This window comes from Anarhichas minor, unplaced genomic scaffold, assembly GCF_050575085.1.
Source record: "Anarhichas minor isolate MPS153535 unplaced genomic scaffold, ASM5057508v1 ptg000026l, whole genome shotgun sequence".
In the NCBI taxonomy this organism is placed as follows: Eukaryota; Metazoa; Chordata; class Actinopteri; order Perciformes; family Anarhichadidae; genus Anarhichas; species Anarhichas minor.
The window spans coordinates 286,432-311,599 of record NW_027466472.1 but is presented as its reverse complement, the minus strand read 5'-3'; the positions used below and the strand labels follow the sequence as shown (position 1 = coordinate 311,599).

General features: G+C 43.3%; 1 protein-coding gene across 1 annotated transcript in view; it reads left to right on the top strand.

Annotated features, from left to right (window-relative positions):
- Window positions 1-863: 863 nt before the first annotated feature.
- Window positions 864-25,168, top strand: part of ecel1 (endothelin converting enzyme-like 1) — a 33,580-nt gene continuing 9,275 nt past the window's right edge. Inside the window, exons 1-11 of the mRNA XM_076101088.1 lie at window positions 864-930; window positions 988-1,721; window positions 3,147-3,215; window positions 4,231-4,341; window positions 4,481-4,573; window positions 6,988-7,112; window positions 16,398-16,620; window positions 21,833-21,931; window positions 22,500-22,574; window positions 23,194-23,297; window positions 24,723-24,781. Of these exons, the coding sequence (XP_075957203.1) occupies window positions 864-930; window positions 988-1,721; window positions 3,147-3,215; window positions 4,231-4,341; window positions 4,481-4,573; window positions 6,988-7,112; window positions 16,398-16,620; window positions 21,833-21,931; window positions 22,500-22,574; window positions 23,194-23,297; window positions 24,723-24,781 (1,759 nt within the window). The remainder of the gene's footprint in view (window positions 931-987; window positions 1,722-3,146; window positions 3,216-4,230; window positions 4,342-4,480; window positions 4,574-6,987; window positions 7,113-16,397; window positions 16,621-21,832; window positions 21,932-22,499; window positions 22,575-23,193; window positions 23,298-24,722; window positions 24,782-25,168) is intronic.

Sequence of the window (25,168 nt, the reverse complement as noted above, 5' to 3'; positions counted from 1 at the left end):
ACATAAATGCATATACATGGTATACATCCAGTGTATTGTTGGTCTAAATGAAAACACTTTGGGATGCATGAGTGAAATGTCGTCCTCTGTTTTAGCTTGTTATTGCTTTAAAAACCACCGCAGAAGGTCAGCTGATGCCTGCTGTGCTGTTTCGGTGAGACAGAGGACATCAATTCTCCCCCGTCCTGTAAGAAAATTTAAAAATTGTACATCAGTTTGCACTGACACAAGCTAAATGATGGTGATTGCCACCTCTCCGTGCCCAGCTGATGATGCTCAACTCCCTGCTCTGCTCTCCATTGATCCATCCACCCAGGCACATCGCCCCCCCCCCCCCCCCCAGCGGGATGACTACCACCGATCAATCCAACAGCTTTCACCCAACAAAGACAACAAGACAAAGTGTGGGGGGGGGGGGGGGGGCACTAGAATATGCTACTTTGTCAGACTCTGCTGTTTGTAATCATGGATTCGGTTTTACCATCTCTGTCGACTTACAGCCCTCTTCCTTTCTCATTTCTATTTTTATCGACAGGTCACCTGTAACTGGTTGGAGAGAGGAGAACAAATGGAGAGAAAGAGGATGAGAGAGAGAGAGCAGGACCCGTGAGATTCCTCCTGCACAATGGGAGCCATTCGCTTTGCTGGCTTTTGATTTGAAAAGAATAAAGGAGACTTTGCTTAAAGAGGGCCAACGGGATTTTTGACATCACTTCAGTGTTTTGCCCTTTTAGTGGAAGTCCTCTTTTTCATCTGCGTAGGAGTAATCATGGCTGCACACTCAACATAAAAACAACTTTCATCCCTTTGTCTGTCTACGCCCGGCTCCCGCAGTACCCCTCACCTGGTGTCAGCCCATTGCCATGGAGAAGACGTACTCACTAACTGCCCACTACGATGAGTTCCAGGAAGTGAAATATGGCGGCCGCTACAGCAGCGACATCCTCAGCAACGGCATGACCCTTCACCTGGGGGGCAGCCTGGACCGCCACGCGGGACGGAGCCGGGGAGGGACGATGTCAAACGGCAAAAACCGAGACCTAAGCAGCACCAGCAGCGGCGGGGGGCTTCCTCGGTGGAGCCGGAGGGAGATCTGCCTCCTCTCTGCGCTGGTCTTCGCGGCAGGCATGTGCGTCATCTTGGGCAGCATGCTGGCGCTCAAGTACATTTCCCTGGACGCCCAGCAGGACCCGCAGTGCCGGCAGGACTGCCAACGCAAGCGCTCCCTGCTGCGGGCGGCGCGCTTCGTTCAGGCCAATATTGACCCGACCATCCAACCCTGCCAGGACTTCTACTCCTTTGCGTGTGGCGGCTGGCTGAGGCGCCACGGCATCCCTGACGACAAGCTCAGCTACGGCATCATCACCGCCATCGGGGAGCACAACGAGGAGAAGCTGCAGCGCCTCCTGCTGGAGCCGATACGGCGGCGCGGCGCGGACTCGGCAGAGCGTAAGGTGAAGGAGTTCTATCGGTCCTGTGTGAGCATCCAGGAGATCGACAAGTTGGGATCTGACCCCATGACGGAGGTGATAGACAGCTGCGGGGGGTGGGACCTGGTCGGGGCTCCTCCCGGTGCCGCCGGGTGGGAGAGGGAGGGCGCCCCGCTGAGGCCGGACTTCAACGAGCTTCTGTACAGGACCCAGGGTGTTTACAGCACCGCCGTCTTCTTCTCCCTCACTGTCAATGTGGACGACAAAAACTCCTCCAGGAACGCAATCAGGGTGAGAAAGGTTTGAGTTTCTGAGTGTGTTATTCTAGTAACGTAGCCAGGTGGAAAATCCTCATAGAAGTCACAGTCACATGACACTTACTGCTTTCCTTTTAGGTGCATTATAAGCTCCTTAACCCTCTGAACCCTGAGCAGCTTCGGGGTGTTTTTCACTGCGACATTAAAGTGCTGCACCTCTATGGAAACAGCACCATCATGGCTAGAATTAGAGAGAACTCAAACATTTTCTGCAGTATAAAACAACAACAATGCCTTAAATCATTAAAAAAAAAACGCAAGTTGAATTTCTTTGATAATTGTTTTACAAAAATTGGAAAACAATGGAATCTGTACCTGTATGTCCAACATTTATCCAAGTTGCCACAAGTGTTACCAATGTTGAATGCACAAATTGAGGCTCCACCTGTTGTATATAATAAACTATTTACATATTTACAGCCTCTACTTCGAGCCTCTCCTCTCTGCTGTGTTCATCAGCCTGCAGTTCAGTCAAAGATCACAGATTTCTTGTCATGTAACTGTTGGTCTCATCCAAATCAATCATGGCTTCCTAGTTGCGCTGAGGAACTCAGAATTTTATGTTTTTTACAGGATCTGTCTTCTTCAAACGGTTTCTTTGAGGCGGAATGTTAAATGAGGCATGTAGAACAAAATGTTTTTGATGAAATATCACAATTTTAAGCTTAGATTCGGTAAATCTTTCTGAGGGAAGCGTTCATCACACATTATGTGTTCAAGGACCGTCGGAAAGATGAAAATCTGACGATTATGACAGTTTTTACAGCTTCTGGTTGTGATAAACGGTGCAGTTTTGGCGATTGGGGTGTTGGCGAACATGCTTTTCTATCCCGCTGGCGGGTTTTGGATTCAGCCTTGAAGTTAATATCTAAACTTTTGTTCCGTTTAAGTTTTTATAGACGGACATCCAGAGGTTTGTAACATCTGGTCTGATGCACAGTTTGAAAAAAGTAATTTGATTTCACTATTATCAGGGAAAACAACCAATACTGGATCTGGCCTTTGAAAACCAAAAATCTCCAAGATGTCAACTTTTCATGAGGAAAAACAGCCCTGTTTACAGCTTTGTGACAAAACATTTGACAGATAATCAAATTGGCTTTAGAAGTAAGAGAGGCTCATAAAATAATACTTATTCCCTCAGTTCATTTCAAACATTTTAAATCAACAAATTTGAAGAATTTGCACCGAACAGCAACAATATTTAAGTTAAGTAATATCTAAGATTTAATAAAAGACGATAGTTTGACAGAGATAAAGACTCTACGTGTAGGCATTGCATATTACAGATATACGGATTATTAAAATATTAACCGATCCTCTGAATGTGCATCTGTTGAGAGCTTAGCGACACATGTGACAACAGACCAGAATGAATGTGCTGACTGTGTGTGTGCAGGTCGATCAGGAGGGCCTCACGCTGCCGGAGAGAAGCCTCTACCTGGGACAGGATGAGGACAGTCTGAAGGTAAACATGCTCATCTTCAACGCCATCCCATCATCTCCCTCTTTCTGTCATCACCCTTCAATCTCCCTTTTTTTCCTCCCTTTCCTCACAGCTTTTCTTTTCCATGTTAGTTATCCCTCCCTGTCCCGCTCTACTTCCAATCATCTTATTTTCTCCCTGAATTCTTCTTTTTTTCCCCACTTCCTGTTTCCCTCAATCCCAGACAGCAACCTCCGGTTCTGAAGAGTGAAGCCAATGCTTCATGTGTTAATGCTGCATTCTCTCTAATGTCCACCAGGGGGCGACTCCTCTGGTAGTATAGAAGTCTATGAGAAAATGACTCTACTTCTCTCTTGATTTATTACCTCAGTAAACATTGTAAACATGAGTTTATGGTCTCAATCTCTAGTTTCAAGTCTTCTTCAATACAGCATGATGTTCATTTAGTACATTATGGTCCATTTAGAGTCAAACAGACCAGAAAGCAGGGGATGCTTTAGGGTGGGGCTACTGTGATTGACAGGTCTCTACCAGAGACGTATACGGCGTCTCTACGTCACTCCTCAGTCCAGATATGGTCACTTTCGTTCACCAGTTGCAAAAATTCAAGATGGCGCCGAACTCGAGGCTTCAAAACATCAGTCTACAAACCAATGAGTGACGTCACGACGACTACGTCCACTTCTCATATACAGTCTGTGCTCAACCCACACTCTCCCGCCTTCTCTCCCTCCTTCCTTCATCTTTTCCTTCCTTTCCCTTATACTTGACTTCCTCTTGGCTCCTTATCTCCTTATCTCCTCCCCTCCTACCTCCCTCCTTTTCTTATTTTTCCCCTCCTCCATCTGTCCTTCTGACTCTCTCTCTTCCTCATCAATCCACCTGTTTTCTTCTGTCGCCCGCTGTGCTTTTGTTATCCCGTCCACTTTGCCACATGTCACCCCCCCCCCCCCACCATCACCCCCCGCCACCGGCCATTACCGATGATGTCGCAGCTCCTCCTGTCTATTAGCGCTGATGTCATTGCGCCTCTCAGATCCTGGCGGCGTACAAGGCCCTGATGGAGCGCTTGCTGAGCATGCTGGGGGCTCACAACGCCACGCAGAAGTCCAAGGAGATCATACAGCTGGAGACGCGTCTGGCCAATGTGAGCTGATTTGCGTGTTGTTTGTTCATGCACATGCATGAGTGTGTGTGTGTGTGTGTGTGTGTGTGTGTGTGTGTGTGTGTGTGTGTGTGTGTGTGTGTTGAGCAGTGTTGAGTAAAAATCTCCTCTCTCTCTCCAGATCACTGTGTCAGAATATGATGACCAAAGAAAGGACATCAGCACCATGTATAACCGCATCACCCTCCGGCAGTTACAGCGCCTCGCTCCCGGCGTGAGTGTTGCACACACACACACACACACACACACACACACTTAAAAACCCATCATCTATATGTGTGTGTGTGTGTGTGCATTTTGGGTAGAAGCAGACGTGATGGATTAAGACTTGAACTCCAACTGAGCATTTTAAGTAGTGTGGCGAATGTGTTGCGTGTGTGTGTGTGTTTGGGTGTGTGTGTGTGTTTGGGTGTGTGTGTGTGTGTGTTTGGGTGTGTGTGTGTGTTTGGGTGTGTGTGTGTGTGTGTTTGGGTGTGTGCGTGTGTGTGTGTGTGTGTGTGTTTGGGTGAGGGAGGGAGTGGTGAAGTGCTACACACACACACACACACACAACAAACACACACATACATAGAGGCCAAAGCGACTCACAAAAAGCTGTCCGCCCTGCGGGGATAGACGGGGAGGTTGAGCGATGGAATGAAAGGAGTAAGTAAAGAGAAAAGGAGGAAATGGTAGATGTTGGAAATGATGGAGGGAGGGGAGAGGAGAGGGGGAGACACTGGAGACCCAGGCAGGGAGGAGGGGGAGGAGAGGAAGGGGGGAGGAGAGGAGGGGGAGGAGGCTCTCCTCTGAAGCAGCGGGAACACGGACATGAAATCCTCAATATGTTTCATGTTCGAGGGAGGGGAGGAGGAAAGGAGGGAAGGAGGGAAGAGAGAAAGTGGGCTTCTTGTGAGACGAAGATAAAGAGTTTGATTTTCGCTCGTCAGCCAAAATAACTACACAAACAGAAAAAAGTCTGAATGGTTGTAAAGAAGAAGAGTAAAAGCTGGGGAACGAGAGATGCTGACGAGAAAAAAGGAGAAGCAGATTAGAGGACGGAGATTCTAGCAGATGAATGAATTCAGTGTTTTGCTGCAATTTATTTGCTTTTACTGTAAAAAAAACTAAAAATCGAATTAGAGTTACAAGGACAGCTAACAACCCAAAAAAAACATTGTTCTCAAGAAGCAAACTAAATACAAAAAGTGAAACGAGGGAATTTAAAGTAGATCGCTGTTGAGGATCCAAAGCAGTTTGTGCCGATCGCAAAGCGATTCCTACACAGAGTCTCGTATCATCTTGGCTTCATTGTGAACAACCAAAGAGTGTTTCTTTGAATTGGACTTTTCTGGACACGTTAAACTATGAAATACTGGGATATCAGACCCCTAATTACCACTGAAATTCATGTGTATATATCTATTCTGTAAAGTTCATTTACATGTTTCATGTAGCATTGCATGACACTTTGGGTAGCAGGTCTGATATCAACGGGTCTGTTACATGCATACGGTCTTTTTCAAATAAATATCCGTCTTCACCGGAAACTCAGTTAGGTTTAGGCAACAAAAATACTTAATTAGGTTTAAGAAAAGATCGTCGTTTGGGTCCAAATAACCACGGAAGTGACGGTACTGAAGTATGCAAGTTACGTGTCAAAAACATCGATGTTGACTCCTCGTTTCACACGAACAGCGGCCTCCTGGCTGAACCATCGCTGGTTGTTGGAACGAGATGAGTCAGGTTTTTTTGATTGATTCAAATGTAAAGCCATCCTCTTCGTTATTAGACCACTGGGCTGTAACTCAGGAGGCCGGGGTTCATGTCCCATATGATACAAACTTTGTGCCACATGATGTTACGTTACAAGCCTACAAACTGTTTTTTCTGACCTGAACTAACTGGTTTTGTTGCCTAAACGTCACCGCGACCGTTTCACAACGTTAACCAAGCGCAAAACCTTTAAGCGTCAAGATACTATGCAAAAGGCTGGCAAGAAAAATAAAACAATTCACATATATTTGTTTTATAACTCTTCCAAATCTCATAAATTCAACTTGGATGAAGTGACATGGAAAAGGTCTCGGTGACGGACGTGACCACCAACTTACCGTCACCATCAAGGAGAGCAGAACTTCTAAAGACTCGTTTCCTCTTGCCGCGCTTCGCTTTCTCTGACCTGCATCAGAATCATTCTGAAGCTCGTAGAACAGTGCGATTATGAAGCAAATTGTTTGCACTTAGTGTATGAAAGCAAATTACGTAATTAATAATATGTGCACGTATTATAAAGTTGGACATGATCTGTTTAATGTAGTGACCAAGTCAAATTAAGTCCATTTCACGTGTTTCTTTGTACAGAGCTTGTGAATTTTACTCTTTTTGCAATTTAGTTTTCAGTCTCACTCATGAGAAGTGAGGCGGCGCTTTGATGAATTAATTCAATCTGTGGATTGATTATTCCTCCATAATTTAAAACCGATTAGACTGAATATACTCCGTTCACTTCAATGGGGTCGATATTTGAAGATCTACTCGAGCAAAGCCTCTCGGTTTGTTTTGTGTTTTTGGTTTAGTTCTTTTGTTCTCTTTCTCTAAATGATTTATGACTCGACCTAAACTAAGACGTTCCTCTTCTCTCCACAGCTTCACTGGAAACGCCTGCTGGACAAAATCTTCCACGACAACTTCTCAGAAGACGAGGAGATTGTGGTGCTCGCCACCGATTACATACAGAAGGTCTCTGACATCATCAAGACCACCTCGAAGAGGTAAAGAAAGAGAGGACAGGTGTGCTGGGTGGGGAGGCTGGAGGGGGAGGCTGGAGGGGGAGGGTGCCGGAGGTACGTGAAAAAAAAATCAATGAAATTAGACGCAGGCATTTTTTGATGCTGTACTTTTTGAGCGTGAGTAAGCGCTTTTGTTTGAGTTGTTTTGTGTGAGTGTGTGTGTGTGTGTGTGTGTGTGTGGGGGGTGTGTGTGTTTCCTTTGGTTCAGGGCTGCCACTTTAGTTTTGGGCTACGATGCAATGTCACGAGGTGTATGGATTGTTTTTTGAGTGCTGCTGGTGTGCGTGTGTGTGTGTGTGTGTGTGTGTGTGTGTGTGTGTGTGTGTGTGTGTGTGTGTGTGTGTGTGTGTGAGGTGAGTCTGTTGGGTGAACTTCCACTTCTACTGCAGCTGATTATTATTGATCTACACCCACACCGATCTACCACCTGCAGACGCAGACCACACACACACACACACACACACACACACACACACACACACAGACTTTCTTTCCCCGTCTTGTTCTTGACAGCCTCCTGGGGAGGCCTTACGGGGCTGCTGCACGTCAGGATGTGTGTCACAGCGACTGACAGCTCGCCAATAGTCACTGTGCTCGACACAAATACACAACAGCGCTCGGCCCTCTCGCAACGGCTGACTGGCCGGATGACTGGCGGCTGGATTACTTGCTTGTCATTTACGGCTGAGACTTTATACACATCCGTCCGTCCGTCCGTACGTCCTATTCAGACATTTTGGTAATTCCATGAGGCACCAGTCATCGTGGCACCTTGAGTGTTGGTTAATTTTTATTACCTCGTCTCACCATTTTTCAGATTTACAGCCTGTGATTGATTTAATGCAGCGACTGGTGTAGTGTTGATCAATCATAGACTTGGATGTGTAATAAACTAATCAATTACAGGAACAGTGTGGAGCATTTAGGGGATTAATTGGCAGAAATGGAATATATTATTTATGACTATGTTTTAATTAGTGTTTAAACACCTGAAAGTGTTTTTGTTTGCTTAGAAAAGTCATTTGTATCGACGTAGGGAGCCGAGGGAGCCATGCAGACTTTTAATGATTATTGTTTTGTTAGGACTTAATTTTAACTTTTTATACTATGAAGTTCTTATGAATTTATTTAGACATGCTACACTATGATTATTGTTTTTATTTTTTCTACATACTGTATCATAACTTTTTTACCTTTTTTGACGTACTATAATGTAACTTTTTGGACTTTTTTCGACATGCTATAATATGACATTTTTTCGACATACTATATTATGACATTTTTATGGCATATCAAATGCATTCTGATATGTGAAATCCTGACTTTTTTATACTGTCATGAAATATCACATCGCCCCACAAAGGGTTAGGGTTACAAGTGACCAGAGTATTGAAAATGGTTTTAAAGTTGTTTTGGTGTCCAGCTGAATGAAAAAAGGCTCTAACTTCTATTCGATCATTCACTTTGTTTTTGATTACAGTCAGCGATATATTGTATGAAAATAATCATCGATAATTAGACTGAGTGACAGAGATGTTTGTATGATTTACGATCATTACCTGGTTGCTTTGAACTCAGTTCTGATTGCTGGGAGCAGCTTTCCAGTTCTGTCTCTTTGCTAACATTTGCGATTCATTTAGCAATAATGCTATTTTCATTAATCTCTGACCTGTGTCTTGATTGACATTTGACCCCAGGAGTCGGCTATCTTGATAAATGGATAGGTTAGATTAACAACAACAACAACAACAAACAATACTTTATTCAGTTTTAATGAGATATGACATTTGTTTTTGTAGTGAACGACATAAAACACGGAGCAAAAACACCAACTTATGTGCAGGAAAACGGTAACTTCATGAACAGGGGAAAAAAGCATAATATTTTCACAGTTAAGTTAAACACAACCCACGATGTTCTGCAAAGAACAACACAGGAAACACAGTGTTTGTCCACATGACAGAGAGTCTTCACAGCTCCACACATGATAAAACGTCATTTTTAGAAGTGTACAAAGTCTTTTGCCTTTTGAAGGGCAGACGTTTGTTAACATTTTAATGTCAAACTATACGATGACTCTTTAATGACTTTTCTTATATTTTAATTGCATGATTAATTGCTGACTTTTTTTACACAACATACTCAGACTGTTTTGATAAACTATACAATGACATTTTATGACGTACTTTAATATGACTTCTTATATCTTGATGACATATTATTCTGCCCTATGAGCATCCTAACTCACCAGGATGTAGCACTGAGAGCTCTAGTAATGACGTACTATACTATGACTTTTTCATGATGTTTTAGTGACGTATACTTTGATTCTTTTATTACGTTTTCACGACTTTTGTTTTTGTACATTTAAAGGATAAACAGCAGCATCATGCAACACGCAGATGTTTCTGGCTTATTTCTTTCCTTTCACAGTTTTACAAATAAAGATTATTCTTCTTCACTTTAGAATCCTTTTAAAATGTGTTACTCCGCTTACTTTATCAGCCACAACACAGGATGTGACTTTAGCTCAGCTCCCATCGGTGTAAACATCTCTTCTATCTCAGATGTTTCTGTTTTGTGATCGCTGTGGTGGTGATGAGCGGTTTGCTGTTCCTCATCTCTTCTCTCTGCTCTCAATTCTCCCTTTTCTTGTAAAATGAACTTTTTAAACACAACACTCCAACACACTATATTAAGTTGAGTCGTATAATTAAGGGATTCATAACCCCCCATCACCACCGTCGCATCCATCAGCTCGTTCACTCCTCCTCAGGTAGTAGCAGCCGGCGTCGATGCTCCATCTCTCTCCTCCTTGTTTACCAATCTTCTCTTCGAGTTGTCCGTTCATCCATCCCCTCTGATGGCTGCAGAAATAGATTCTACACTAAACTTCAATCATCCTCCGTCTCTGCCTTTTTGTTCCTTTCATGATCCGACATCCTTTCTTCTCTCCCTTTCATCACGCTTTCACTCACCCGGCTGCATCCCAGAAGTTTAAATTGACCTCGTTTCTCTTCAGTTGTATTTAGCGCTACTTGGTTCAGGAATCACATGACAGTCACATAAGCGAGTGATTACAAAAGATGCTGTATTTATCTTGCTAAACATGTCTCCTTTCACCATTATTGGTTTTAATTGCTTTCGACAAATTTGTGCTAAGATGACAATTTGTTTTAAATTGTGTAGAAGAGGTCAAAATAATCTTTTGAACTACAGCAGCTAATTGTGCTCTTTGGTGATTAAATGTTGGTTAGAAGCCCATTTCTGCCAGCAAAACAAAAAGAACAGATAGGAATGATAAACACAACAATAGTAAATTAAAAACAACAACCAAAAGTGACGTCAAAATTATATTTGAACATTAAAATATATTATAAAAGCATTCTCTCTCTGGCGACGACTCTACTTCTCTCTTGATTTATTACCTCAGTAAACATTGTAAACATGAGTTTATGGTCTCAATCTCTAGTTTCAAGTCTTCTTCAATACAGCATGATGTTCATTTAGTACATTATGGTCCATTTAGAGTCAAACAGACCATAAAGCAGGGGATGCTTTAGGGCGGGGCTACACAGTGATTGACAGGTCTCTACCAGAGACGTATACGACGTCTCTACGTCACTCCTCCTCAGTCCATATATGGTCACTTCCTGTTCACTGGTTTGCGGAAAACCAACTTGATTAGCAGGCAGCCCCTTTTAAGAATCATAAATTCTTTGGACTTTGTATTTCCTAATTTGAGAATATTTTGTTATTCCTAACATGAAATCTTTTTTCCTCGTGGGTGTGGCTCCTATACACAGACAGTGGGAGGAAGCAGCTTGAAGACTTGTGACTCAGTGTTTCTCTTCACCAAACTCTTTTCTCTTCAGGCTGCAGCTCCCCAGCTCTCTCCATCTGTCTCCCTCTCTCTTTCCTCCAATTCTGCCTCAAATCCCCCTCAACGCCACTCTCCCTTATCTCCATCTGCACCTCTTCCATTGTTTTCCATCCATCCTCATCCTCGCCTCTGTCACCTCTCTAACCCTCCTGTCATCCTCCTCTTCACCTGCTCCCCCTCTTTCACTTTCTCACTCTCCATCTTCCTCCCACCTCCAGACCGTCTCCCAGGTTCCGTCTCCCAGGAAGTGCTTTATTGGGGTTTAAACAAAGGTTTACACACACACACACACACACAGAGTCACACACAGTCACACACGTACAAATGAAGGAATAGAGGTATTGGATTTCCTGAGGGGTGTTGCTCATTAGCATAGCTCATGAGAACTAGAAGATGCCCCGGTACCTCACATCAAGGGGTCTCTCCAGCGCAGCAAGCAACACGCCTTCGTGCAAGCAAATAAATACAGAGACTTGGAAACTGAAGTTAGCACTCACAGTGGGACAACACCAGGAGTCTGAACCCTAACGGTGCAAAAATCCTGTCGGAAATATAAAAATAAAACAATCCACTTCCTTCTCCAGCTGCCTCATCTGTCAGGTGTACTATAGTTATACGTTTACTATTCTATTTATTTAATGAAACACAGTTTCAATATCAGTAAGGAGTCTGTATGGAAAGTGAAAAACAAAACATTCTTTTATCAGTATTGTCTTTAGCGTGGTAATATTCGCTAATTGGAACAAAACACAGTAAACGAAAATACAGCTGGAGCTGATGGGAATGTCATAGTTTTGCAGGTATTTGTACATAAATCAAAATATCATAATATAGAAATGCTGACCTCATGATGTCTCGAGATGAGACCACAGTGATTAATATTCATCCGGGGGGGAACACAAATTTGGAGAAATCCATCCCTTTTATGTTGAAGTGCTTCAGTCAAAACGACAAACGTCGACCTGCTGGTGCAAGAGGGAAAGTCAGGGCATCGTTTTATCCTCTGGGGAGCATGAATAGAGAGCTGCAGGGATGAAGCATTGATGTAGTGTCACAGGAAGTTAGCAACGGACTGGTTCCCTCGACAAAAAGCCGATTTTTCCATTTTGGATTAGTGCAAAAAATAATCTCTGTGGCAAACAAACGTTTATGATACTTGTTTTGTTCAGCGAGATAATCTTAACTAATGAACTCCACTTTTATGTTTGAAGTGTAACATAAAAAGCTAACGTTAGTCTATAAAGGAACTCCACCACGGTCACGTGTCTTCACGTCTCCACCACTAAGCTAAAGGAGAACTAGTGTTCTAGTGAGGACGTCTAGTCGCCTTATTTTTACTCTTTTTAAGACACGTAGAACATGACAAAACAAGAATGATTAAAGAACGATTAAGCCATCCGCATGATTGCCAATCGGCTAAGAACACGCGCAACAAGCCATGTCTGAGTTTATATAAATCTCCTGCACGTCTGAACCACAAAGAAAGTAGAAAGAGTCCTGCAAACACACACACACACACACACACACACAGAAGCCATTGTTTGGCTTCATGTGGTGGGAGTCGGGGGGTCGTGGCAGAGGTGTTGGCCCGTTGTGTCATTGTCCAGTAGAGCAGATGGAGAGGAGGTTCGGTTCCTCTCAAGGCCACTAATGGACCACAGAAAAACCTCTCACACACACTTTCCGAGAGTACGCTTGAAGATATAACAAAGTTGAAAAAGGCCGTCGCAGAAATAACAGGAGAGGAAAAGTTTGAATTATTGTTAAATTGGAGGAACGGAGAGAATTTGCGCTCTGAGAGGTGAAAAGGTGACGGACGAGTAAAACCAGACAGTTGTGTGTTTCAGGATGACATGATGGACGGTTGAAAATCAATGGATCGTCCTTCCTTCTGCTGTCCTGCTTGGCTTCTTATTGACCCCTATTTCTTACCACCTTATCTCCTTTCCTTCACCCATTCTTCTCTCTTTCACGTCCCTCCTATTTCTACTGCTTCATGTTTTTGTCCACATTATTTTGTGCTTTGTTGCGTCCGTCTTTCACTCGTTTTTTCACTCACCCATCGCCATCATCCTCCCTTCCTTTTACCACCCTTCATTCTCCTTCTGCACATCACTTCTTTTCTCTCCTCTTCATTCTTAGGTTGACGAGTCGATCCATCCATCCTACTCCCATTTTCCCATCCGTCCCTTCCTCAATCAGTGGGAACACACACTCTCCATCTTTACGGGTGCATCTATTGACCGAGTCCTCCTCATGTCCTCTCCCTCCACCCCTCACATGTTCTCCCATTGATGGGTTTCTTCATCATACAAGTCTACTGACAAGAGCAGTTACACCTCCATCTCCTCATCCTCCATCCATCTTCTCTTTTCTCTGCCTTCACTGTGTGTGTGTGTGTGTGTATGCGGTCCCACACGCTCTGCAATGACTGCAGCCAATCCCATTAGCCAGATGAGCAGGCCTCCAATGAAGGAGAAAGCATAATGACACACCAGCGTCTCACACACACACTCACACACACACTCCCTCGCCTCTCTGGCTCTCCGTCTGCTAACTCCATCACTCTCGACGGAGTGTGTGTGTGTGTGGGTGAAAATTCAGTGTGTGTTATTTTTCCTTAGTGGTTTGAAGGCCAGCAGAAGAGTGTGTTTATTCTGGTGTTCTTCAGGGTACATTATGTGTGTGTTCATGAGCGAAACCGAGGATTCACCTCCTGCTGAGCCCGCCGCTTTGAAAAACACACACTGATGGTAGATTTAGAGCATTTTCAGGTGAAGCGGCTCGCCAAATGTTTGATTTGATGGAACTATAGCTTTAAGCAGTCGAGGTTTGATTCCCAAGCGGCCAACGTATCCTCATAAGACGGTTCGTATGATATCTTGTGAAAAAGTTATTCCTTTTCCTACAAAAGTCCAGCAGCACGTGTCAATTTCTGCTCGTTACATGAATACAGTCTTGGGTATAGGGTTGGGAAATATGGGTTGAGGAAAAAATGGTGAAATACTTAGTTAGGTTCAGGAAAATATCGGGAAATAGTTGGTTTAGGAAAAGATTGTGGTTTGGTTTAAAATAACAGAAGTGGAGTTACTTGCGTACAGCAGTTACGTGATGAATAAATCAACGTCGGTTTTGCGTTTCACACGGGGCACGAACAGCTGTCTCCTAGTTAGTTCTTAGTTCGACTCATCCTCCTCCACCTCCGTTTTCTCAAGTGTAGCTACGAGCAGTCTGCAGCAAGGCCCGAGCTGAAAATATACAGTATGCCATCATTAAAAGTCTTCTCCAAAATAATAAATAAATAATACGGTTTTCTGCCTCTGTGCTGCTTGTGGGTGTAGATTTAACATATAGCATGAAGTTTCTCCTTGAAGTTTGGAATAGAGGAGTCCCTCCCTCCTCCATTACCTACAGGGTCATTACCTGTGGTAATGTGTTGATGCAGTGCACCGGGGACAGTGTCTTTTCATCTTCCTAACTAGCCCCATTAAAATCCATTCAGCTAAAGAGCCTTCACTCAGTCCTCCGGTGATTAAGACCCACTGCTTGATCTGTACGGCGCTCTCACCGTCAGGCCCTCTGCTTTCATTTAGCTCCGCTGCGACTCCATTATGGCACAAAGCGAACACCGGCGTATACAAGTGTGACCAGGTAGAGGAGAGTTTAAGGAGGTGTAGGTCCATCGTCAAAACAGTAATAGATCAGTTAAAATGATGGACAAGTAGTAGGATGTTAGAAGTTGGGTCATCATTAGAGTCACTTCAAGGAACTTTCATTTAGTGTCGCCCCCTGTGGACTAACGTGGTAGTGTCTCTGAGCTCCAGAGTCCCTTTAGAAAACCTCTCATGTTACTGCAGCAGGGTCTAACAGTCTGCCCCTCTCAGTCCTGGTTCTGGTTCTCCCGTGCCTCCCTTCCCTCCAGCGGGTCCAGCAATACGTCCTCGGTCTCCAGCAGCGTGGTGTCGGTGTTAGCTCCCAGAGAGGAGAAGCTCTGCTCCTGGAGGAGGAGGAGGAGGAGGAGCTGCTGCTGCTGCCGGGAGCTGAGCTCTCCTCCCTCCGGAGCAGAGCTTCTCCTCTATACGTTCTGAACACATCCGACTAATATTGCACTCGAGCTATCAGCAGGTGAATTCTGAACATTATACATCCCAACCCTCCCGTTAACCCTCTCGCCGCACGTTTGATTCCAGCTTTACTCTGAGAGATGATTGTCATCACTTTTCCTCAAAGATGCCTCAAGTAAGAAATGTTCCCCACCTCTCCCCCCACATGCTGAAGTTTCACCATTATCATATAGATGACTTCCATCACACACGTAGCCGCACACACACACACACACACTTGCATTTATAGACCCACGCCTGTCCAAGTGTGACGATGAAAGCTAAACAAAACACAAATGACACAAGCTAATCAAGCAAAAGCAGCCACACCTGTAACACACGCTGATATTAGTTGACGGTGATGATGATCAAGGGCACCACCTGAGTCTCCTCATTCTTTCATTCCCCCCACGTCAATTCACAAGCGGTACCTTGGGTTGTTGCTGTTGCCAAGGCGCTTTTGATTTAATATCTGTCATGCATACGGGAAAATTTAAGAAAAAAACAACATGCCTTGAGGTCCGCATGGAGCCTCGCAGTGGGAGAGAGGGGAGATGGGTGGGGGGGGAGGCATTTGTCCCCGCAGGGCAGAGTAGATGTGTGCACCCAGTGGGGGCACGAGGACTCACCAGCGCTCCGTCATCTGGAGGGGGAAGAAGACACAGCTTGAATGCATAAATGAATGATCCATTTTTTGGCTGTGAGTCACTACAGATTAGAGGGGAGCTGTTCTTAAAACCGCCGGGCCCTCTTGACTCCTCACCACTCGCTCTCCATCACTGTCTGCTTTTTTCTGTTTTTGTCTCTTAACTTTCGTGACTCTTAAAGGAGCTCAGAGGGCAGATGGCAAAAACAGCACTGTGAGCCAGATGGAGGGAGATAACAGCCAGACGCAGTAGATGTCACGTTACAAAGAAAAGTCGAGGAACTGTTCCACAGTCTGACAATAACGATGCAACTCTTGAAAGTAAAAATGAGAATGTTTTTGTTCCACTGTTGAATGTTTAATTCATAAGAAATAAAAATGCACCTTTGTTGAGTTCTATACACACACATGTACTCTCAATTACGTTTCGAGGGGAAACCGATTCTCTTCCAACTCGCACGGTCACAGTTTTAAACCGTTTAGGCAACAAAACAGACTGTTTTCATGTTTTTTTTGTAATCAAATATTTATAAAAAATTAAAAGGAGAGAAAAAATATATATATAATATATATATATATCAAATCTATGATAATGCAACTGATCCATCCCTCCTTCCTTGTTTCCTCCCTCCTAGGGTCCTCCATAACTACATGCTGTGGCGCATCGTGGCGGCGCTAAGTGAGCACCTGTCCACCGCCTTCCGCAGCACCATCCACGAGTTTTCTCGGGAGATCGACGGCACCGAGCAGCAGCTGGAGCTGGGGCGGCTCTGCCTCACTCAGGCCAACAAACACTTCGGCATGGCCCTGGGAGCCCTGTTCGTCCAGCAGCACTTCTCCTCGCAGAGCAAGGCCAAGGTATGGATGGGAGAGGGGGGGGTATAAAGACCGCAAAAACCAACAGAGTTTAGTGGATGTCCAACAACCGTCGCTCTATCAGCTAGGAGACCACTGTTCAACGCCCATGTAAAACAAGACGTAAACGTTGATTTATTAGTCACGCAACTTGCGTACTTCAGTAAAAGCACTTCCGTAGTTATTTTAACCCAAACAACGATCTTTTCCAAAACCTAACCAAGTAGTTTTGTTACCTAAACCTAACTAAATATTTCCCGATCTTTTTTTAAAAGTAACTAAGTCGTTTTTCTGCCTAAATCTAACCAAATATTTCACGATCTTTTCCTGAATCTAACTTAAGTATTTAACAAGCTTTTCCTAAACCTAACTAGTTCACGATCTTTTCCTAAACCTAACTAAGTATTTCACGACCTTTTCCTAAACCTAACTATTTAACAATCTTTTCCTAAACCTAACCAAATAGTTCACGATCTTTTCCTAAACCTAACTAATTAACGATCTTTTCCTAAACCTAACTAAATATTTCCCGATCTTTTTTTAAAAGTAACTAAGTCGTTTTTGTGCCTAAATCTAACCAAATATTTCACGATATTTTCCTAAACCTAACTATTTAACAATCTTTTCCTAAACCTAACCAAATATTTCACGATCTTTTCCTAAACCTAACTAATTAACGATCTTTTCCTAAACCTAACCAAATATTTCACGATCTTTTCCTGAATCTAACGAAGTAGTTTCCTGTGAAGACAGAAGTTTATTTTGAAAGGACTGTATGAATGTTGACACGTGTTGCATGTCTTCATAAAGAAAGGCTCAAGGGATGAGGAGTAACGTTTTGTAGGATATCATACGAACCGCTGTAAGAGGATGCGTTGCGTAGATTGATGAGTTCCGATGGCCTTCATTTTGTCCTGTTTTCAGAGGTTTTCTCCATATTCATTCAATTTATTGGATCCAGAAAGCAGCAAAACTCCACTCAAGTGGCCTTTAAATTTAAACCTTTTGACATTTAAATAAAATTGAGACGGGAGCCAGCTGAACAACTTAACGTGCCAAATTTCAGACCCAAACCAGGGCCAGACAATTCTATCTTTACTTAACTCCAATCATTACTGACTGTGAGCTCAACAGGATAATGCAACCCATTGGCTGCACTCCAGGTGTTCCCCAATATTACTCACTGATTAGGGTTTTGAGTACAGAATGTCGTGTGTTCACAGAAGGTTTATCAGAACCTTTTGGCTAAAAACAAGTCAATCGTGAGCTGTAGAAGCAAATAAAATGAGCCTAAAAACACTTTAAAGTGGGAACGTTAGTTATTTAATTGCTTGTTAATTTGAAAATATTGATTAAAGCAGCTTTAACTACACTTAAAATAGTCAGTATCTCAAGATAGAAAACAAGCTTTGATTGTCCCACAATGCAATGGAAATGAAAAACATTTGACAACATTTTTAAATCATAAAACATCTCTCTGATCTTGCGAATTTCATAACTTTTCCACAATTTCCACGACTGGAAGTCATCACCTTCTTTTGTTTCTTATAATATTGTTTCTTTATTTTTATTTTCTGGTTCGTCACTGTGACGTGACCGAATGATTTTGATTGATTCCTGCACTCGTATCTAGTAAAATACCCTCCTTACCAATCAGACTCCTCTCTCTAGTCTCTGGACTTTTTATATGTTTCTATTGTGTTCTCTCCGTCTTGGTCAGTCACTCTTCTGCCCTTCTCTTTCACCTTAATCCTCCCCATATGTATTCTTATCTCAGTGCCATGTCCACTCTCACGACATGGGGATACGGTTCCCAATAGCATTTCTAACCTCTGTAACCCCGCGCTCTCTCTTTAAGCTTCCCATCATCTCCCTTTCACCTTCTTCTTCTTCTTATGCTCTACGCTCTTTATCCAACATTGAGCGGCCTTTCTTCTTCTCTCGCAATCGTTTTAAATCTCCACCCGAAACCTCAGGAATTATAAAGCATTGGAGACCCAATTTAAGATTCTACAGAGATACTAAAGTGTAAGTTTCAATAATGCTTCAAGCTATTTGGAGCCTTTTCTGATTAATTAAAGAGTAGAGAATGATTTCTTTATTATCAGATCTCGTCTACAGTGAATCCAGCATCTAAACATCATTGAAACCGTCCGTGTTGAATGTAACGTATACTACTGGGTAGAAAATCGTATATGCTGGGTTACTGCAGCTGTCCGCGCTCACGCTGATCATTGCTTAGACCTGAGTCCGTCTACACTGGCATGTCCAAACAGGTTGGAGACCTCATTATCAACACCAGAGGTACCTAGACCGGCTCACTGATGCTGCTTACCTCAGCATGAACAGGAGCTAATGAGTCTCGGGGAGCCGAGGCTGAGAGACGGGAGACAAAGGGGGGGGGGGGGGCAAAGACGAGCTTTCTTGTTCTCCTGAATCGCACACCACGCGTCCCGGTGTCAGACGTTGTTTTGCGGTAGTTTGAGAAAAGCACCAGAATAATTCTTTAAAAGTTTCTTGAAGTTTGGACCGTAAAAAATATTCCTCAAGAAGCACTGATGTTGGAAAAGTTTGATGTAAATTTTAATAAATTATGTTTTGCACATTCAAAAAAACTTGAATATAGTTTATATAGTATAGGAAAAATTCAAAAAGGGTCGTAACAAAACAGGGTCCTGCTGTGTATTTTAAAGTTTGGATGGCGAAACGGTTCCTTAGGCACATAAAAAACGTAGTTATGGTCGAGGGAAAGACAGAAGTCAGCTGCCTTACACACGATTTTGTCATAATCTTGGTTTAGTTTGTTTCCATGTTTTATTTTGAAGTTCCTTGCCTCTTGTGTCCTTTGACTTCCTGTCAAATCACCTGTGTTGTATTCATCTCGTCAGCTTCGCTCCGTTCCTTGTGTTTCTTCCACCAATCAGCTTTCAGCGTGACCTCCTGTCGTCATCGAGTCTTGTTGTCTGATTAGTTTCTTGTGTATTTATAGTTTTTGTTGGTTGCTGGTCGGTTCGTCTGCTGTGTTTTTCTGGCTGTGTACATGATCCTGTTTATTTGTCATTTTGCTCATTTCTGGACTGAAAGTTGCTCACTTTTGAATTTTGGTAGTTGATAAATTTTTGGGTTAATTGTTTCACTTTTGGGTCTTCTTATTGCTTTTGAACTCATCGGCCTCACCTCCTGTGTTGTGTAAGTTTAGTTTGAACGTTTGCTTTATTAAAATCACCTTTAATCTTCCGTCTGTGTCTGCGTTTGAGCCCGACTGTTCTCCTGCTGCTGCTTTGTGCAGACGTTGAATCCTGACATTTTCATTTTACTTCACCACGTAACAAAAGTACTCATTTTATCCCAAACCACGATTTTTTACCTCAAACCTAATCAAGTATTTTTTACAATCTTTTACTGAACCAAGTTGTTTCCTGTGAAAACAGAAGTTTATTTTAATAAGGTATGATATATGCAAGTAACGAGCGGCATAGATGGAAGCGTAGGCCACCGACCAAGAGAGAGAGAATGTGTTCCAGCAGCTCCAACTTAATCAGCTGTACTTTCACTCATATCAGATCCTTAATTTAAGACGATCCAATTAGTAGTTTTGAACCAAGAGCTTCGGTATTTCTATTTGGCAGCTCGTGAAAAATGTAGGTTTGCCAACTTTACTATTTTAATGTGCCCGAAACGTATTTAATTTACACCTCATTTCTTCTGCTGATCTATAAATAAAAGTATCAGATTGAACTTGAATATTAAATATCAATATTATAAATATACTTCCTCAGGTTCATAGTTCTCCTGGTGTGACAAACAAAAACAAGGATGCAAAAAAAGCCCAAATAATCTGCTTTGATAGCAGTCAGATTTCTAAAATGTATTTGATGTGGAGGTGACTTCCTCTTTATGGATTCTTCTGGAATTTGGAAGAAAGAAAAAAGGACGTTGTCAGTACTTAAAGTTTCTCGGTGGCTTTGCAGCTTACTCACATTTTAACTTGTAACTTTACGCCATCACAGACCTCGAGTCAAAGCGTCCCATTTCAGCCACTTTGACTTGCGTCGGTGTTGGCAGCTGGAAAATAGACCGGTGTCCCATGCTGGGGTTTCTTTTAAAACGAAATCGAAATTTCTGTGACGGTTGAACGCTTCCACTTGCGTGTTTCAGCTGCAAATAAGGTCAGTGGCAATTACATATTGGACATGGGATGTCACATTACACAGAAGCGGCAGCAGTGGGTTCACAAAGGTGGAAGAAAATCCACCGTTCAAACCAAATCGTCTGTTAGTAACACGAGCAACCCCGAAGTATCTGTGACCACTTTAACTGCACCTTTTAACTTTTTAGGTTTGGGGAATTCCAACAAGTTCCTCTGCATTTCTCTAATATATATATATATATATATATACTATGTATATATATATACTAAATAACAGGATGAATGAAGACGAGAATATTATGTAAAAACGTCAAGTACACAAGTAAGAATGAATTACTTGGGTAAATATGAAGTCTGAGCAAAGAGACAATGTTTTAGTGATATATGGTACTCTTATATTAAAGAAGACAGTTCTTGCATTAAAGGCAGGGCTGGTACTCTTCTTCAAAAACTTTTTGAATATTTAAATTGAAATTGTCTTTACATCCAGACAGCGATCAATTACGCTCTGACAAAAACAGAATCTGGTATCTACGGCTGTCGCAGGAATTCAATAAGCTCGTCCGATTAATCAATTTGGTCCGAGTGTAACGATTGGACGGTCTACCTGCCTGTATTCTGCCCGTTCACTCATCTTACAAGCTGTGAGAATTAACAATCGCCATGTTTGTTGTTTACGATCATTTTTGGGGTGTCTGATGAGTTGTCGGTGTTGCCGTCACGCTAAATTTAGCAACTTTTGGAGCTAGTGCTACTCACTACTTTCATTTGGACAAGAGTTGGCAACACTGGGCTGGGTTTTTAGATCGGATCATTTTTTAAATCCAGCGTGCTTTACCCAGTTTCTCAAGATAACCGACCGTTCCTTTTTAAATGTCAACAGCACACACTAGTGGAGCAACATCACACCAGCAGCTTTCTGATTTTGCTCCTTGCTTTTGTTTTTTTTCTCACTCAGTTTGACTTTTTAGTGAGAAAAACGCAGAATGCAGAAATATTTAATGTGAAATATGATCTATGTGCTCAATAAAAGTGCATTTATAAATCCATGTGAAATCCCTCCAGGTCCAGGAGCTGGTAGAGGACATAAAGCACTCGCTGGACCTCCGGCTGCAGGATCTGGACTGGATGGATGAAGCCACCAAGGAGGCAGCCAGGGCAAAGGTTCAGAGCCTCACTCTGCTTCTGCATCCCAGAACACCGCTCGCCGTCAGATCCCATTAGTACTTGAAAAAGGATTTAATTATTTCTTTGCAATTCCTTTTTTTTTCCGGGGGGTTTGATTGATTGCTTGGTTAGATGGAAGTGTGTGATAGAATACATCAAGGGCTTGACATTGAGAAGTGGGGATCGCCTAATCCGGATCTCTCTGTGGTGCCGATTTAGGGTCTGCACTGCAAGATATCCCGTCTAATACTTTTACAATCTGAAGTTATAATCCTTTTAGAGGGCCGTGCTGAATATAAAGAGCTTCCCTGTAATCCTATTACATTGAGTTTGCTTGATTAGTTGATGTGCGCCTGTGTGTGTGTGTGTGTGTGTGTGTGTGTGTGTGTGTGTGTGTGTGTGTGTGTGTGTGTGTGTGTGTGTGTGTGTGTGTGTGTGTGTGTGTGTGTGTGTGTGTGTGTGTGTGTGTGTCTGGGTATTAGTAACCACAAGTGGATGTGGGGCGACGTTGGATCAGTTGTTTCTCCTCCACTTCCTCCATCACTCTCTTCTTCTTCTCTCCCAGCTGAAGCACATGATGGTGATGACAGGATACCCGGACTTCATGCTCAAACCTGAGCTCATAGATCAAGAATACGGGGTGAGTCATGAGCTTCCTGTTCCACTCTGAGCTCGTCTGGTCGTCCTCACCACACACGAGCAAATGCCATTTCCCAGCATCCCTTTCTCTCTCTCTCTCTCTCTCTCTCTCTCTGGTATTAACATGCGACCTACATCATGCACAGGGGTAAATGAACCCGAGGAACACAGCTGAGACCACTTGAATAAATATTATACTTTAAGTATGTTGATGCAACCAGGAGGTGAATGTGAAACCTCAGCTGTCCAAAAAACTAGAGGGGGGGGGGCAACAGTATAAACAGACACATGTGCTGAACATCTTGGGACGAGTGGAATGAGTTTAACTGTGGGAGGGAAAGGTGAAAGTGTAATCCCGTTTTAAACCTGTAAAACCGGGCGTGTGCATCGTGGAGGAGGTGCTCAAAGTAGGGAAGGTGCATTTACTCCTGTAGTATTGTACTCAGTGCAGTTCTGAGGTGCTTAGTGTTTGTCAGGGGAATATATCGGGAATATATCAGTTTGGCCGCAATGCATTTTGTTGATAAAATTAGCTCCACCGTGACAAGCTGAAACATTAAAATGTTGCCTAAATGTTGTTTAAATGTATTGTAATAACTTCATATCTGTTGTTTTTGCAGTTCGATGTGGACGAGAAGACGTATTTCAAGAACATCCTCAACAGCATCAACTTCAACATCAAGCTGTCGGTCAAGAAGATCCGGGAGGAAGTGGACAAGAATGCGTGAGTGTCATCGTCTCCTCGCGTCAACACGAGCTTCACCGGCCTGTTAATCTCATTTTACAGACACGCGGCGCAAAGCAATTAAAGAAAGTTAATATATCTGAAATCCAGCCTGAGCTCGTGCAGCTGAGGCCTCACACCGGACGCCGCGGTCTCTTAATATGTTTGACACGCCCAACGCGTGTCCCTCCTTTTTTTTAAAGTTTGACACATTTGTTGATGCGCCTCTAAATTAAACCAACAGATACCGAAATCGACACACTCAGCTGGAGAAAATCCATTTGATTTACTTATCTGCAGCAGCCAGGCTGCATGAAAAGTGCTGTGGGATATGCGGTTTCATTTTTTCCAACAAAAAAGTAAACGGAACCCCTGGATTGAGTGTCTCTCTGCTACAACAACACATTACAGTCACATTAGTATTCCAAGGTGCTCAGAACCACGGCGTCATTAGCCAACACTTGACGCCCTGAAGAGTTAAATCACACACTCCTTTCCTTTATCGCCCAGAATAAAGTGAACCTTTCATCACTCACTCTGTGTTGTCGCCGGGAAATAAAGAAAGAAAAACACTCCTCCTCCTCCTCCTCTTCGTCCCGGTGTTTTGTCTCCTCTCCGTCGCTCCACAGTCACTGCAGAGCCATCAGTCTTTCACTCCTAGAACACAACACAAGGGCATCTCACACTCTCACAGTTAGAGGTTTTGGGGGGATTTTACAGCCAATCGATTGGTCTGGCTTTAAGTGGATTACTATAAAGGAACTGTCCGGTTTGAGTGGAGGAACTTTGGCCGTGGGAGCTCACACACTGAGTATTTCTCACCAGGGGGGTTTAGAGAGAAGTCCGATCCCAATGTCCATAAAACAATTAACAGGTGACGTCAGTTAAGTTCCGGGGGTCCAGGTACTTTTACTCCCCGATTTGATCGTCTTCCAGGCTCTTTGCGTCACGAGACGTCAAATAATCTATTTACATCAAAAAAATGAATGTTTGAATAGATAAGGTGTGTATGTTCCACCTTTAATCCTTATTGTTTCAGAGTATATGTAATTTGTCAGGCTGAACTCCTCTTTGTTTACCTTGTTTTTTATGTCTCCTGCTTCCACTAATATCCCCGTGTTTAACGTCATATTGCTATGAATTGTGGGTAATTCCCTTGGGCAAAGTCTGCAGAAATGCGGATTTACGGAAAGTGTTCAATAAAGGGCTCAAAATGTCTGCGAGAGAGAAAGACCTCAAACACTCAGAGACAAATAGAAGTGTTTGGGATTTTGTTCAGGTATCAGGGGTTTTTTCAAGTAAATTGGTGATTTTAGTGTGTGTGTGTGTGTGTGCGTGTGTGCGTGTGTGTGTGTGCGTGTGTGTGTGTGTGTGTGAGGGATCCCATCTTTTAAAACCCTGTTTGTTTGATACTATTCTCCCCAGGTGGCTTCTCCCCCCTCAGGCCCTTAATGCCTACTACCTCCCTAACAAGAACCAAATGGGTGAGTGCGTGACTCTTCATTGCCATTCTGCACCGCAACACGGACCGCGCATTAGTTACACGCAATTACACCATGTTGACGCCTGTTTTTTCAAACATGTCGCTTAGAGGGAAATAAAAAAAAGCGTCGACCTCCTCATATCATATTCCGCCTCATCGCTCACTTTCTCCTCTGATCTGCACCTCACATGCTTAATACCCCCCTGGAGGGAAAAACAAGCGGCAACACCGTCCCCGAGTTTTTAACAAATCTGGCCTTGCGCTGTCACCCCCTCCCCTCTCGACTCCTCCACTCCCCCCTCCCCTCTCCACTCCCCCCCCCTCGTCTTCCACCGTGATCGGCCTGCTCGTCTGTCTGCCTGCCAGCTGGATTAAATCTCTCGCAGAA